This window comes from Lactuca saligna, chromosome 2, assembly GCF_052625555.1.
Source record: "Lactuca saligna cultivar CGN05327 chromosome 2, ASM5262555v1, whole genome shotgun sequence".
NCBI lineage: Eukaryota > Viridiplantae > Streptophyta > Magnoliopsida > Asterales > Asteraceae > Lactuca > Lactuca saligna.
This window is the reverse complement of record NC_136418.1, coordinates 117,738,667-117,753,210: the sequence shown is the minus strand read 5'-3', so window position 1 is coordinate 117,753,210 and position 14,544 is coordinate 117,738,667. Positions and strand designations below refer to the sequence as shown.

The 14,544-nt window shown below is 35.5% G+C and overlaps 1 protein-coding gene and 2 non-coding genes across 3 annotated transcripts; 2 read left to right on the top strand and 1 right to left on the bottom strand.

Annotated features, from left to right (window-relative positions):
* The first annotated feature begins 408 nt into the window (after window positions 1-408).
* LOC145033066 (U1 spliceosomal RNA) lies at window positions 409-569 on the top strand. The gene has a single exon (XR_013677311.1). It is a non-coding gene; the product is annotated as a U1 spliceosomal RNA (small nuclear RNA).
* Window positions 570-7,646: 7,077 nt separating this feature from the next.
* Window positions 7,647-7,807, top strand: LOC145033055 (U1 spliceosomal RNA). The gene has a single exon (XR_013677300.1). It is a non-coding gene; the product is annotated as a U1 spliceosomal RNA (small nuclear RNA).
* Window positions 7,808-9,090: 1,283 nt separating this feature from the next.
* On the bottom strand, window positions 9,091-11,540 carry LOC145029023 (protein trichome birefringence-like 8). Its single transcript, XM_078977676.1, has 4 exons — window positions 11,091-11,540; window positions 10,002-10,391; window positions 9,767-9,919; window positions 9,091-9,671 (listed from the first exon to the last, which is right to left on the bottom strand). Exons 1-4 carry the CDS (start codon window positions 11,480-11,482, stop codon window positions 9,341-9,343), a joined length of 1,266 nt encoding a protein of 421 aa, XP_078833802.1. The 5' UTR covers window positions 11,483-11,540; the 3' UTR covers window positions 9,091-9,340.
* Between the last annotated feature and the right edge of the window lie 3,004 nt (window positions 11,541-14,544).

Here is a 14,544-nt window from a genome sequence, read left to right as displayed (position 1 = left end):
TCTAGTTTTAGATCTTGATGATAAATGGCTGATTGTGAGATAACCACTCCTTATCATTCACACAAATGTGTCACCAATTTTTTCTCATCTTATATGGGATATAATCAAGATGTCGTAGCTTTAGTACTAATAGAAATTCACTGTTCTTAATTTGATTTTATATAACTGGACTCTGTTTTGCCAAACGAAAAATTATTTCATTAGGAAAATATAAACTATTCGAATGTTATTGTGGTTTATATGAGTTTAACATCATTTAAACAAACATCATAACTCAACAATTGTAAGTGTGGAAGTAAAATGATACTCGGTGGAATTTTGTGTTTCTATGTTATCCCACATCGCCAGAAAGAAGAAATAGAAAGAGCAAGTTAGCTGTATAAAATGGGAGTGAGGCAATCGGATTAAGTACTTACCTGGATGGGGTCAATGGTTGGTCAAGGTGGACCATGGCCTAGAGTAGTGACTTTCATTGCACTTTGAAAGGGTGCTGCTTTAAGGTCGGTCCAAGTGGTCGAGCCTACATCATAATTTGTGCCAGTGGGGGCTTGCGTTCGCGCAGCCCCTGCCCAATACACGTTATTGCAAGCTTCCTATTAATCCTTTTTTGTCCGATAAATATGTTTGTTAGTTGATACTTTTTTTTTTTTAAAATATTATTTTTAACTAAAAGTAATTGTTTTGATAAAACTAGAGTTTGTGTATAGTTTTACTTTTCTTTTAATTTAGATCGAAGGCATCTTTTAATCTCTCTAACAAAAAGTATTCATCAACTATAGCACAGGCAAAACAACCAATATATCCTGACTTAGACCAGGTTATGTTTTCTTCCATTTTGGATTAATTTCAAACATTTTAAGGTTTTTGTTTTGCATCACCTAAATTCCTTATTAGCTCTATAATACTAGCATTCTACTTACTAGAGTGGTGTGTAGAATATTCAACTTGGGCTTGGTGAGATTTTGCAAATGGTTATATAAGAACTGATGTTGTTTTAATGCTAAGCCATTGAAAGGCGTAGAACTTGATCATTGTTGCTACGATTTTGTTCACAATCTTTTCATATGATTCATCTAATGAACAAGAATAGAAGAACAAGAACGTTTTTATCCGATCCAGATTTTTTTTAATCTGATGCGTATAAGTTCCACCTATAGCTCGTTGCCTATGACTTATCTTGTCGTGAATAAAATATGGTAGGAATAGAAAAGATATGCTCGCCATGTGGTTAGCTCAATGTGAATGAAAAGAACGTAGGAACAGAAACTAAAAACGATCATGAAGGTGCACTGTGTCTCAAATAAAATCTTACTATTAGTCCTCGTAATATTTAATCCATATATAATAGTATATGAGAAATGCCTATTAATCAAGTAATTAAAAATAACCTATAGAAACTTTTTTGTAAAACAAAAATAAAGGAAATAAAGGAGTTAAGTTAATATGTATGTTGATAGATCAATCTGGTAACTAGGTAACTGATTAAGCAAATAAAATTTAAGGAAAACAAAAATAAGAAAGTAATAGGAAGTTGTATTTGATGGACTATAATACTTTCAGACCCCATTTAGTAGGTGTAGGTGTAACCAAACAACAAACACAGTATCTATATTTAATTGACTGGTGGACATCTCCTTTCCCAACTGCAGATTGATCATGATGCAACTTTTTTGTTTCAGAATAATAACGTGAAACTATTTGATATAAACGTCTCAACAAAATAAAGCTTTTGTAATATTTGGAAATGCAATTGATATAAGAAAAAATGAATTGGCTACACACGAAAAATAAAAGAATTCATAAATTACGACAACAAATACGAGATTTAACATCAAGGAGTTGGATTTCAACTGGCCATTTTGATAAAATTTAGATAAATCCACTGAATTTATAAATGTAGAGTAAATTACGCGAATGGTCCATATGGTTTAGGGTAATTTGTGTGTTTGGTCACAAACTTAATTTTTTAATTCGGAAGGTCTTTACTGTTTGTTTTTGTTATAAGTTTGGTCATTGTTTCATCTAAAAAGACTACTTTGCCATTGATTTTTTAATTTATTTAAATAAACATATCCTCAAACCACCTCCCTCCCTTACCTTACCCATTATATCATTTTTTCATATTTAAATAATAGTTTTTTAAGTAAGATAGAGACCAAACACGTAACAAAAATAAAAAGTAGGGACCAAGTGCGTAACAAAAACAAACAGTAGAGACCTTCCGAATTAAAAAGATAAATTATAAATCAAGCGTGCAAATTACTCCAAACCATAGGAACCATTCGTGTAACTTACTCTAACAATAACTATAATCTTTTTGTCCACTCCAATCCAAAAAGTTTGAACATGGCCAAGAGTAAATATAACCATCCAAAATTGCTTATAATGACTGGTTTTAATGTTCTTATTTTTAAAAGTTCATGTCTCAACCTAACAATCTAAAACTTACTTTGATTTATTATTTTAGCATCCAAAATTTTCTCTATCGCTTTCTACCTTTTTTATATAAAGTCCAATTCGAGTATTGTAATTTCATCTATTTTTCATAAATTAAAAATTCACCCGACTCTATTATTATACTTACATTTTTTTTCTTATCAAGACATTGTATTTTGAAATAACTATCCAATTATAATAGTGGGTGTTGATGATGACAATACATTATATTTATATTTTTTACACACAAGTAAAAGTTTTAAGTACAAGTGGTTTATAATTAATAAAGAAGGATGTGTTGATGATTACATTATACACCATAAAACGCAGGATGGCTAAAATGGAGGGGGACGATAGAAGTTTTGTGTGATAAGAAAGTGCTACTGAATAGAGTGACAATAAAACCATCTTTGTTGTATGAGTCTCACTATTTGCCGATTAAGAAGGATCATGAGAGGAAAATGTAGGTCAAGAAAATGAGAATGTTGCGATGGTCATGTGGAAAGACTTTGTTGGACATGATACCGAACACGAAAATTAGGAATGCATTTTGTTTGGCATTAATCATTAAGATATTTATGGAATGAAGATTATGGTGGTTCGGGCATGTCAGTAATATACAAACTACCGCTGCAGTGAGGATAATGGAGATGATCTCAATCAAGGGTACAAGGAGGAGTGATCGATCGAGAAGGTAATGAGAAAAAATAGTGTTAGGTTTGACTTGAAGAGTTATCCCTTTCGAAGGACATGACCTTAAAAGAATGAAATAGGTTTTAGAAGGTACAAGTATTGAAAGAAATCTCGGTAGTTTCGCGAAGGTGGAGTCTAGAAAAATGTAACATTTGTCGACTCCTTTGCTTAGTGAACCCCACGTCTAAGTGTTGGTGCGTGAAATCCTGTCGACTTTGGAAATCTGACGATTATGTAAACCTAAAGGTTAACACTCACATTTTTTTTACAAGTCAAACTTCTCTTTATATTCAAGGGACTCAAGATTGTGCAATGAAGTCTCCTATTTGGCGAATGTTATAAGCGTACTCTAAGATCTTTGCACTTACTGGATGGATTACACATATTTATATATGTTTTCATGTTTCACTATTTCTTTCAGCATATGTAGTTATGTTTTTTTGCTTGATTCTTGTATATGCGTCCACTACTTTAGTATCGCCTATCATCGGGTTTGTTACGTGTCCGTTATTTCCAAGACATCTGGTTTTTTTGTATCACCTATCATCGTGTACATACGACTGGAAGTGTCGACTCAGTTTGTATGTATTGGTGTTGCTTTTTGTGGGGCCTTTGGGAGAAGTGGCGTGTTTCTCTTTGGCCATGGGTTGCTCTTGTTGCACGTATGTAAGCTTCTTTAGTTGTTGTGCCTTCCTCTTGCCTCATGTATCGTTCTACCCTTTCTTTTAATTTTTGCATGGTGGTGTGTTTCTTTCCTAAGAACTTCCAGGATAGTAGTCCTGGCAGCAAGCCATAAGTGAAGGCTCTTGCTACTAGCTTCTCGTCCCGGCTAGGTATGTTTAACGTCGCTTCATTGAACATTTTGAAATAATATCTAATGTTTTTCTCCCTCCCTTTGTTTGCGTCCTAAAATCTCTTGCACGTCTCCTCGGTGCTTTCGGAGTTGCATGAAGTTGGTAAGAAACAACTCTTTTAGTTGGGCAAAGTTTTGGACGTTGTTTGGTGCATGACTTTTGAACCATGCTCCCGCGTTACCATCAAGTGTGGTGGGGAAATGCGTGCACCAGAAACGTTCGTTAAGTTTAAGTGATTTCATGTGCCACTCATAGGTATCAATATGACTATCAAGGCATGTGGTACAATGGTATACCTTTAAGTGGGGTAAATGTGACGTGCTTGGAATATATCATAGTTCAACAATTATGGGACAAAAGGCGAGGTGTTTGTGTTTGTGAAGGGTAATTGTGTGCATGTTTGTGCAAGATTGTAAATGGGTTGTTGGGAGAAAGTTGTATTTTGTAGAAAAGCATTAAATATGCTTGCTGGAAAAAAAAATATTTTGGTAGATAGGAACGTTATCATGCATCCCATAGAATTTCGTTATATGCATGTGTGTTGGTGTGTACGACGACGTTTGTTGGTTGATATTCATTTGCGTAAACATGTTGTTGACTGATGGGATGGATACTGGCCGCTGAGTTATCTCGAATGGTGTCGGTTGGATCATTTATGGGTCTTGAAAGTGGACTGAGGGTTGCTGTGAGGTTGTGTTGGTGAAATGGGGGAAGTTGATAGAAGTTGGTTGTTCTCGTTTCATTGATTGTTTTTAAAGTTGTTTGCATTTGTGCTCCATTTGGTGGACTTTCCAGTTAAAAAAGTTGGGTGTTCACCGGTGTGAGTGGTGGAAACCATTGCATGGTGGTTAGCATGAATGGGTGTGGCGGAGCCATCATAGGTTGTGTGGTTGGGTGTGTATTAGTGGTGGTGTATGGTGTTAACGACACTATGGGTCGGACTTGGTGGATCAGAAGGACATGGTGTCATTTCTTATATCGCCATTGTTGTCGGTGATAACTTTGGTTTATCTTTCATTTGTCACAACACATGATGACGACAATGATGCAAAATGAAGTATATCTCTCTGGTGAGTCTCCAATTGGCGATCGAGTCCTGGAACACAAGGGAATAAATGTCAGTTGTACTCTGAGAGGAGATCCCGGGAGGATGCTCTGATGACCAAGTCAATGTGGTTATGGTGAGAGAATAACTCCTTGAGAGCGAAATTAGGAGCTTACCTATTAGAATGATGGTCAATGTCCTTATATACTTGGTGTGAAAGACGCTTTTCTCTCTCTAGGGACAAAGGTGTCAGTCCTGATCTGGGACATAGCTGATCATGGGAGGAGATATCCTCTGTTCTTTGTTTTGTAGTGTGATTGGTCTACATGAGGTGTTGGTGGTGCGTGCGCCACTAAGGTTGTCGGCTGACATTGTGTTGTCGTTAGGAGACTCTATCGCTGGCTGCAAGGACGGGGATTTGCTAGGAAGATTACTCTCGCGGACGTAGTTTCCCGAATGGCGTAGGATCGCTCACGGCCAGTCTCCTACGCTGCTTCCGAGGTGTCTCCTTCTGGCATGGACCAATGGTCCGCTATCATCAACCATCCTACTTCTCCTTACCTCATTTAATAAGATACAAGGGTAATGTTGTTGTTGATATGATTATAATAGTGAAAGTTGGATTGTAGCAAAAATGGCTTAGGGTTTCATGAACCCTAATCTGTTGATGTTCGTGCATGTTGCATCAAGGATAAGATTATTGCTATTTGAGAGTGATTAACATGTTATTAAGTAGAATCAACACAATTTAGTAAAGTTTAATACTTTAATGGTAATGACACAACTCACTTGTACAATAAACATTTGTATCTTACAACAAGAAATATTATGATTGTTGATACAGATGAGAAATTTGATATATTTGTGATTATAGAAAAGTTTGAAGTTACCATTAATAGATATATGAAGGAGATTCTTAGTAATGTAATTTTAGGGGGTAAGTGCTTATGTATGTTGATTGTAAGCTTATATACGAAAGGAATGATGCATGTTTTGGGATACACATTTTCCAAAAGTTTCATGTTTGTATGAGATGTTTTGTTGTCTACATGTTTTAGGAGTCTAAACACAATGATCATATGTAAATAATAGTAGCATCAACTTATGTTTATGTCAAGCATTTACTTAATACATGACATCCGAGTTGTAACTTTCAAGAAGGGGTTCAATTACAGTGGCAGAGCTATAATGAACGTCGGGGGTACTATAGCATCCCCAAAATTTTATTTTTATATATAAATTTTTTTATTTGTAAACATGTTTCATGTTATTGTACACTCAACTAAAAGGATTGTACTATCTTTACGTCGGGATATGCTAACTACATAAATCATAAGACTATATTCTTTTGCTATTTATTAAAATTAAATCCAATTCAACGTTGTGAGGCCAAAGACGACTCAGCGAAGACAATTGAAACATTTTTGTAAACTATGTTTTTGTTATTTATGACTTTAAACAGTAAATAACTCTTCGCAAATACTAGTTTGAATCTTGATGATGTTTGTATCCCATACCAAAATTCATGGTTCTGACACTAGATTCAAACTTTAAACCTACAAATCGTTAGATCCAGATCTTGAACTCTTTAGATTCTAGATCTCAAACTTCTAACATTCTCTTTAAATTTTGAGTTCTTAAACAGACATACATGAAGAGGTTCAAACTCGTAGCTCTTTATTTTGTTTTTATAAAGAAAATAAACACCAAGGGGTTATAAACCCATATTTTAAGCTCTTAGACACGCATCCACTAAATCGTGGGTCACTTTTTCATTCATTTGTTTCCAACCAAAAAAACAAAAAGAAAAAGGTGATGGATTTTTTAGGATAGATGGAGATGAAGATTTAAAAACCGGAGGTGAAGAACAAGGTTGTTGGAAAAATCATGCTTGTTGGAGAAGATAACCAGAGATTTGTCGAAGACGCAAACTGTAGAAACCGACTAAACCTGTAATACTTGATTATATAATGATATATTTTGAACACTATAAACAAATTCAATGATAAAATACAGGTAAAATTCGTTACCTTGTAAGTCATTAACCCAAATAAATATGAATTGTAAGTTTTCTTAACATTATCTGCTGAAAATCATGTAGCTACTTTATTGTTATCCGCCAAAGTCCAAACCACAAGTTACATTCCAGGAACAAAGAAAGTACAAAACTTTACTTACATGGTTAGGTTCACTAGAATAATCGAAAAGTAATGATTATATATATTTACTGAAATTAACAAAAAGAACATGTAAAGTGAACAAATAAGAAACATCAATATGGACATGTTAATATACAAACAACAAAAAATCCAACTATGGAATATAGTCTGTGATTATTTCCAATGGATTTAATCCTTTTAAATTATAGTAGTGATCATAAATTAGAATAATAAACTTCAAAATTTCGTATCTTATTTCATTCATCAACTTATATATTTAACATATTAAGAAAAGTTCACATTCGTACATTGTACAAGAGAACTTGTTTTATATACTAAAACCTCATATAGTAGTTAAAGAAAATGTAAATTGGTTAATGTTTTGATCCCACATCGGTAGAGGATAGAAAGTAATAGAGAGATGAGGTGTATAAAACGGAAGCTAGACAATTAGATTAGATACTTACCTGGATGGGGTCAATGGTTGGTCAAGATGGACCATGGCCTAGGTTAGTGACCTCCATTGCACTGAGGAGGGGTGCTAGCCTAAGGTCGGCCCAAGTGGTCGAGCCTACATCATAATTTGTGCCAGTGGGGGCTTGCGTTCGCGCAGCCCCTGCCCAATATTTTAGTACAGTGTGTTTGCCCCTGCCCAATATTTTAGTACAGTGTGTTAATACGAGGAATTGAAAGATGGATGCAATAATAAGCAAATTAATATAAGTATATTACTATTTTTTCCAACACATGCTTGAGAGTATAGTAAGGAAAATCCGGACTAAGTGACACAAGTATGCATGTTAGAACTAAAGTAACTCACACTTGTATGTATGACACAAGTATGCATGTTAGAGAAGTATAGATGTTATATGGGCGTAGGACTTAGTGACTTAAATCATACAAGATGTTCCACGAAAGTAGCAATTATGTATGTATGAAACAAATATGTATGTTACACTAGTATGTATATTTTGCAAGTACGTCAAATGCTTGATATGTATGTATGTACGTATAGCACAAATATATATTATACAAATATGCCACTCATGTATGTTTAATATAAGTATGCGCAACATACGTACATTTTAAACAAATGTGGCATGCTACACGTTAATTATAACAATCCATACATCAGTTTTCCTAACAATAAGTTTGTACTTGATTATTGTGTCAACAAAGGTGCCTACAGTACAAGTTCATCGTTCGAATCCATTCTCATCAACAAATTAAGATGCTTTTGTTTTAAAACCGTTCAATGTTCTTCCATTTTTGCTTTTGTTTTTTTGTTTTTGTTTTTTGTTTTTGTTTTTGTTTTTGTTTTTGTTTTGTTTTTTGTTTTTTGTTTTTACAATTTCAGTGATAGGTTGGAATCAAGGTGTATTCATGCATATCCTAGATGATTTTTTCTTTGCCGAACAAAAATTTAAGCCTTTAGAAGAATTATTCTTGTCTGGTTCAAGTTCAGGGATATATAGTAGACTTCTAAAATATCAAGTACCAAAGTTTGAAGAAAATGTAAATGCAATTTGTTAAAATGTTTCAAAAGCAAATGTGTGGAACGAAAGAAGCATTATGTGGAAATATGCCTTATAATGGGATCCCACATCGGCAACAGAAGAAAAAGAAATATGACCTTCATTGTTCTATTTTAGTATTTTTTTAGTTTATTCTCATCGTCCTCTTATATAACTGATTATCTTATAATTGATACGAGAACTTCTCATGTAACAAACAATATATAGATTATTATCAAACAAGAGGGCATAAAACGAGTACACCACTACACTAGGCCAAAAGAATATACAAAATACGTACAAATGCAAAATAGTCTTTAACAAAAATCACAACTATATGTTAAATCAGTGCAATTTAATTACAAAAGTTATAAAAATACTACAATAAGAATTCCATAGTGTTAAATGTGATTTACTATCATCCTAATTCTACAACTACACGGGTTAATTCAGATCTTCCACCCATTAATACCTTCTTCTAAAAGATCCATGAATTGAACCATCGTTGGTGCTTGCTCCACCCATAAATTAAAATGAACCACACTTCATGTCTCACTAAATCATAGCCCGAATTGGAGCCTTCGATAAACTTCTAAACCCGAATATGTAAATCTCATACATCTTTACTTTTCATCTCCATCACCTTATTGTTTTGAACCCACTAGACAATAGTTGAGCATAAAGAAGTTCGTTCCACGTGTCAGGGACACCAGGTAGACACCAATGGCTACAATCTTGTGGAGCCTTCAATGGAGTACCTGGTTCCCTATATCTCGAAGGGTGACCATCTTTTCTCATTGTTGTTAGATACGTAATGTTCAAGAATTGGACTTTGTGTTCATCAGTTTCCATCTCTTTGACTACATTTGAAATGATTTGATTGTTTAAATGTTCACTTTCGGGGTTCATGTAGTCTGTTTCTGGTGCTTTACTACGATCACAATGTCCACCGGTGTTCCATTCTCCATCCCTGTATTTACAACATATTAATTTGTTCTTTCTTATTTCACGTAAAACTATTAATCCAAAGGTTATAAATTCGAATGTTGGATGTGATTAGATCACCTGTAATGTACTGGTGAATAGCTTCGAAAGAAGATGTAGCTCCTATCGGAATCCTTGAAAGCCCACGACTTTAATGTTTGAAGAGACTTCGCAAATGCTTCCATCACGTCCATTGTCAAGTTCAGTGTCTTTTCTTCTTGGAAATACCACCCCCTAAACCAAAACCATGATCAGATTGTTAAAAATGGCGTCTTTTTGGATTGAATCGATGATTAGAAAGATGTTATTTGCTTACATTTTTAGGGTTTTGTCTTGGTTCCACCAGTGACCGGCGCTGAAGACAAGAATATCTGCTCCGGCCCACTTTGAAGAGAACCGGTGGAGCTTGTCAACTCTAATGGCTCGCAGGATTTCTTCCGACGAATTTTCCGGTGGGTCGTCGATGACTACCAGGAAAGGGACCCGGTAATACTCGATGGTTAAATTGTAGTCATGGAATCTGATTGAAAGGAAGCCTTTGTGTTTGGTTATGGGGTTTCCATGCTCTTCGTATATTGTGGAAAGGTTTGAGATTCCATGGGAAAGCATGCATAGTAGAGACTCCCATTGGTTTCTTCCGATGGAGTCTCCGGCGAAAACTATTCTTCCATTTCTGCTTCTTTCAAGAAAATCTCTCGCGTCAAATCTGTTCCCATTGGCATTATGATATTAGTTTCAATTCTTTTCTACAATCGGTATGAATATTAAAACACATACTATTTACTTTTGGACATATATAGAGTCCGAAGACACGACATACGATTGAGTGCGATAAAATGATTCATTAATCATAAGATTCGATCAAAATCCAAGATTTCAAAAGGGAACAGTAAGTTTGTCGAGGGGTTAATCTTTTGCCATGGTTGGTTGATAGTTCACTGTTCAAGTCACTAGTCTACGAAAAAGTTCTTCGTTTTGCGAGCGAAAATTCCCTTGAAAATTGTATTTGGTCGGCGAAAAATCTTATCCTAGGTAAGATCCACAGGAAGTATGCTTTTCTATACCACAAAGTTCCAAGAATATGAAAATAAATAATGAGAAAAAAACAAATGGATACCAATAATTAAAATCATTAGGATTCGGAGCTAGAGTAAAGGTTTCATATAAGTTTGTAAAGTTTTGATTGAACCGAGATAATATATATAAATGGAAAAAAACTATATTCATAACGTGCGATGCATGCATTTAATTATGAGCATTAACTCTTCAACCATGGAAACTAACAATAGCTACCTCGAAATTCATATTTTATACCAAAGAGAACTTTAAAACAATAAAAAAAAGCCATGCATGCAGTTTAATATTGCTTAATCTACGAGTTGAAAACTCTAAACAACACCCATACCTTGGTAGATCGCACCCATGCGGTTGCCATCGCCAATTGACATACCCAACATCCCGGCGGCCATTGCGCTGGCATCGGAATCCCGGATCAAGAAAAGGACAATCTTCGTTGTACTTTTGGTTAGGGTAAGTTTCATCCCAAACCCATTTGCCAAACGAATAATCGCAGGTGTTTGTGGATCCTGGAAGTTGGGTGTCGGGTAGGGTTTTGGAGAAGCTAAAAGGAAGAAGAAGACGAGGGTAGAAAGGGGTTAGGACGTTGCAGAAAACAATGGAGGTTATGATAAGAGAGATGAAGAGAATGAGTGCATAGGCCACGTCTTTTTTAGTGGGAAAGGGTAGAATGAAAAAATGGGGTAGCTTTTGGGGTTGAGTTTCCTGAGGAAGATCCATTAGAAGAGGAGGATTGGTTGAATGAGGGAAATATTAGGTTTACTTTTTGTTAATATTAAAGGGCTATTAATCGATAGGGGGGAGAGCTAGCGACATAGAGATTTGAGTAATGATGTTAGTTTTGCATTTATTGGAGATAATTTGCATCTAGGCCCTTTTATATTCTTACGTATTAAAATGATGCCTGAAACTTGTAAAAAGCTAATGAGTTAGAGTGGTAACGAATAATGAATTCTGAATTTGATTGATTAATACCTTGTGGTTAATGATACTCACCGATAGAATGTTATGTTATATCTAATTGTTCTTATGGATTTTATCTTTCCAAGTCTTTTTGTGGCAACAAATAGAAAAATTCGTAGCTTCGTTTAGGTCTGTTTTAAAAAATATTTTTGGTCCAGAACGACAGAAAACAAAAGGCCTTTAAATATACAAATTTCATAAACTATTTTATAATAACTTAATAATTGAAAAAAAATTATTTATACTAGCTTCTAAATATAACATTTTCGATTACAAAATCCATATATTTAAAGGATAAATATTTCTTCTAGCTGAAACTATGTTTTGGCATGATACTTGGGTATGCTTGTCACCCTTAAACTCACTCTATCCCAACCTGTATGTAGCTAAAATAGAGAAAAAATGTAAGATGGAGGACATAATAAGAATTTATGGTTTCACTTGGGTCAAGGCATTTTGGGTAGACCTCGCTCTATGTTGACTTGGGTAATCGTATTACAGTTATCGAATCGTTTCAACCTAACTCGGAGAGGGATTCTTGGTGGTACGATATGGTTCCACATGGGAGACACAAGGTAGATGCGTTAAGACATTTAATTAACAATTCTACTCTCTCTCTCTCTCTCTCTCTCTCTCTCTCTCTCTCTTTCCCAAACTCGCAAACTCACAAAGGAATAGGAAATCACTAGACATTTAATTAACAGTTCCACCCTATGTTCGTTCTGTGGGCTTTTTGACGAATGTGTTGATCATATCCTTATAGGATGTACTTTTGCAAAAGCTACTTTTGAACGGATTCTCAGAAGGTGTGGCATTTAGTTCCCACACCCGTATGCACAAGCACCATGTCTTACGATGGTCTTCTAGGAAATCACTAGACGTCAATTTAACTTTAGCTCTTTTTCCAACGATATTCTTCCAACCTAAAAGGCCATCACTATATTTGGGTACGGTTCACCCTTAAGTTCATGTTTCTACCCTTACCCCCTTCAACGTGTGCCCCTATTTTTAATTAATTTATAATGAATTAATTCACTTGCATCGGTCATACAGACACTTCACCATTCAACATTATGTAATCATGCTTGTTCTTTATTCATTAATTCAAGGCACATTACACCACATATCATAATAAAATCATGTAAATAAAATACACCTTTTAAAATCATATTCATTGCTAGCATGCATTCCCTAATTCCAAGATAAACATGTTATTTTAGAATCATAGCAAGTATAGACTTCACACTTTAATCATCAAATACAATTCTTACCACTAGCATGGACCTAGCCACTCATTTCATGCAAATTCATCATATCATGGTGTCTAGTAGATAAATTCACCCAATCACTTTTCTCACAGAGAAATGATAACATCTTACAACCTGTACTTCACATATAAACAAAACATAACATCAAATACAAAGTCCTAGACCAATAGATTGTACTAATACATACAAGTCTCCATATTTGTACTAGACAACAATAAGAAAGACCCACCTCTAATCCGAATGAAATGATGTAATGACCTAATTTTTCAAAAGAAAATTTTCATTTTTAAATAGTCAAAAACATTTTCAATAAACCATAAAATCTCAAGCACATTTGTTTTCAAATTCATAACATCAACAATATTATCCCAAACATCAGAGTGTCCCATAAAAACGTCTGAGAAAGAGTGCATGTTGCGTCATCAATCCTTGCCCTTGCCCTTAGGCTCAGATGTACCTGAAACAAATCCACAAAATGTATGCTAATGCTTAATGAATTCCCCAGAGCATACTCCACACAATCCACATAATCACATAATCATATTAGTTATAAAAGCTACATAAACCACATAAACCATACATACAACATATAGGGGTGTCGTGGGCTCCTCCCCATGGTCTTACTCCAAGATGCCATGGGTTCCTCACACGGTCTTACACCTAAGTGCCATGGGCTCTCCCATGGTCTTTAATAGGAAATCCATGGGCTCTCCACATGGTCTTACATCCGGGTGCTATGGGCTCTCCTATGGTCTTTAGTAGGAAAGCCATGGGCTCTCCACATGGTATTACATCCAGGTGTCATGCACTCTCTCATGGTCTTCCATACAAGCATACCACCTATACAACTAGCATACTTGCTAGCACATAACTAACTATCATGCCTTATAATATAACTTTAGCTAGTGTACCATAAAATGGGTCGGCCTTGGTGCCTTCGACCTATTGGTATGGTGAGGAGACTCACCTCTCGTGACTGCTGAACCGACAAGATAAGATCAGGTAAGTCCCAACGTGCAGCTCCAACTCAAGTGCCTATATCCATCATGTGAATAAATTGTCAAATCCCAAAATACCATAATTACCCTAAAAGTCAACCCTGGTGAAAGTCAAGGTCAACAGTCCATGTTGACCCTAACTCGTCGAGTGTATCTAGCAACTCGTCGAGTTCCTTTAGAGTCCAGAAAACTGAAGTCCCGAGTCAACTCGCTGAGTCCTTTAGTGTCCAAGGGCCGAAAACTCTAAACCGAAATCTCTTAATCAGCTAATCGAAATCACTCTGGATCTCGAAAACAGGAAAACCCTACCCGACTCGTCGAGTTAGCTAAGCAACTCGTCAAGTCCCTTCAGCCCTTTTTGTGTTAAGTCCTTTCTAGTGGAATCCAAGGCTCCAAACTACAGATCCAACCCCTTATGGTGTAGTTACCACGTAAAGTTGCAAACTTTACGTGCATCCAAGGCCTCAAATGGCTAAAATGCTAAACTAGGGTTCATACAACACTCAGGACATGGAAAAGGGCTTAGACTAGGTAAAGGAAGCAACTTTATGTC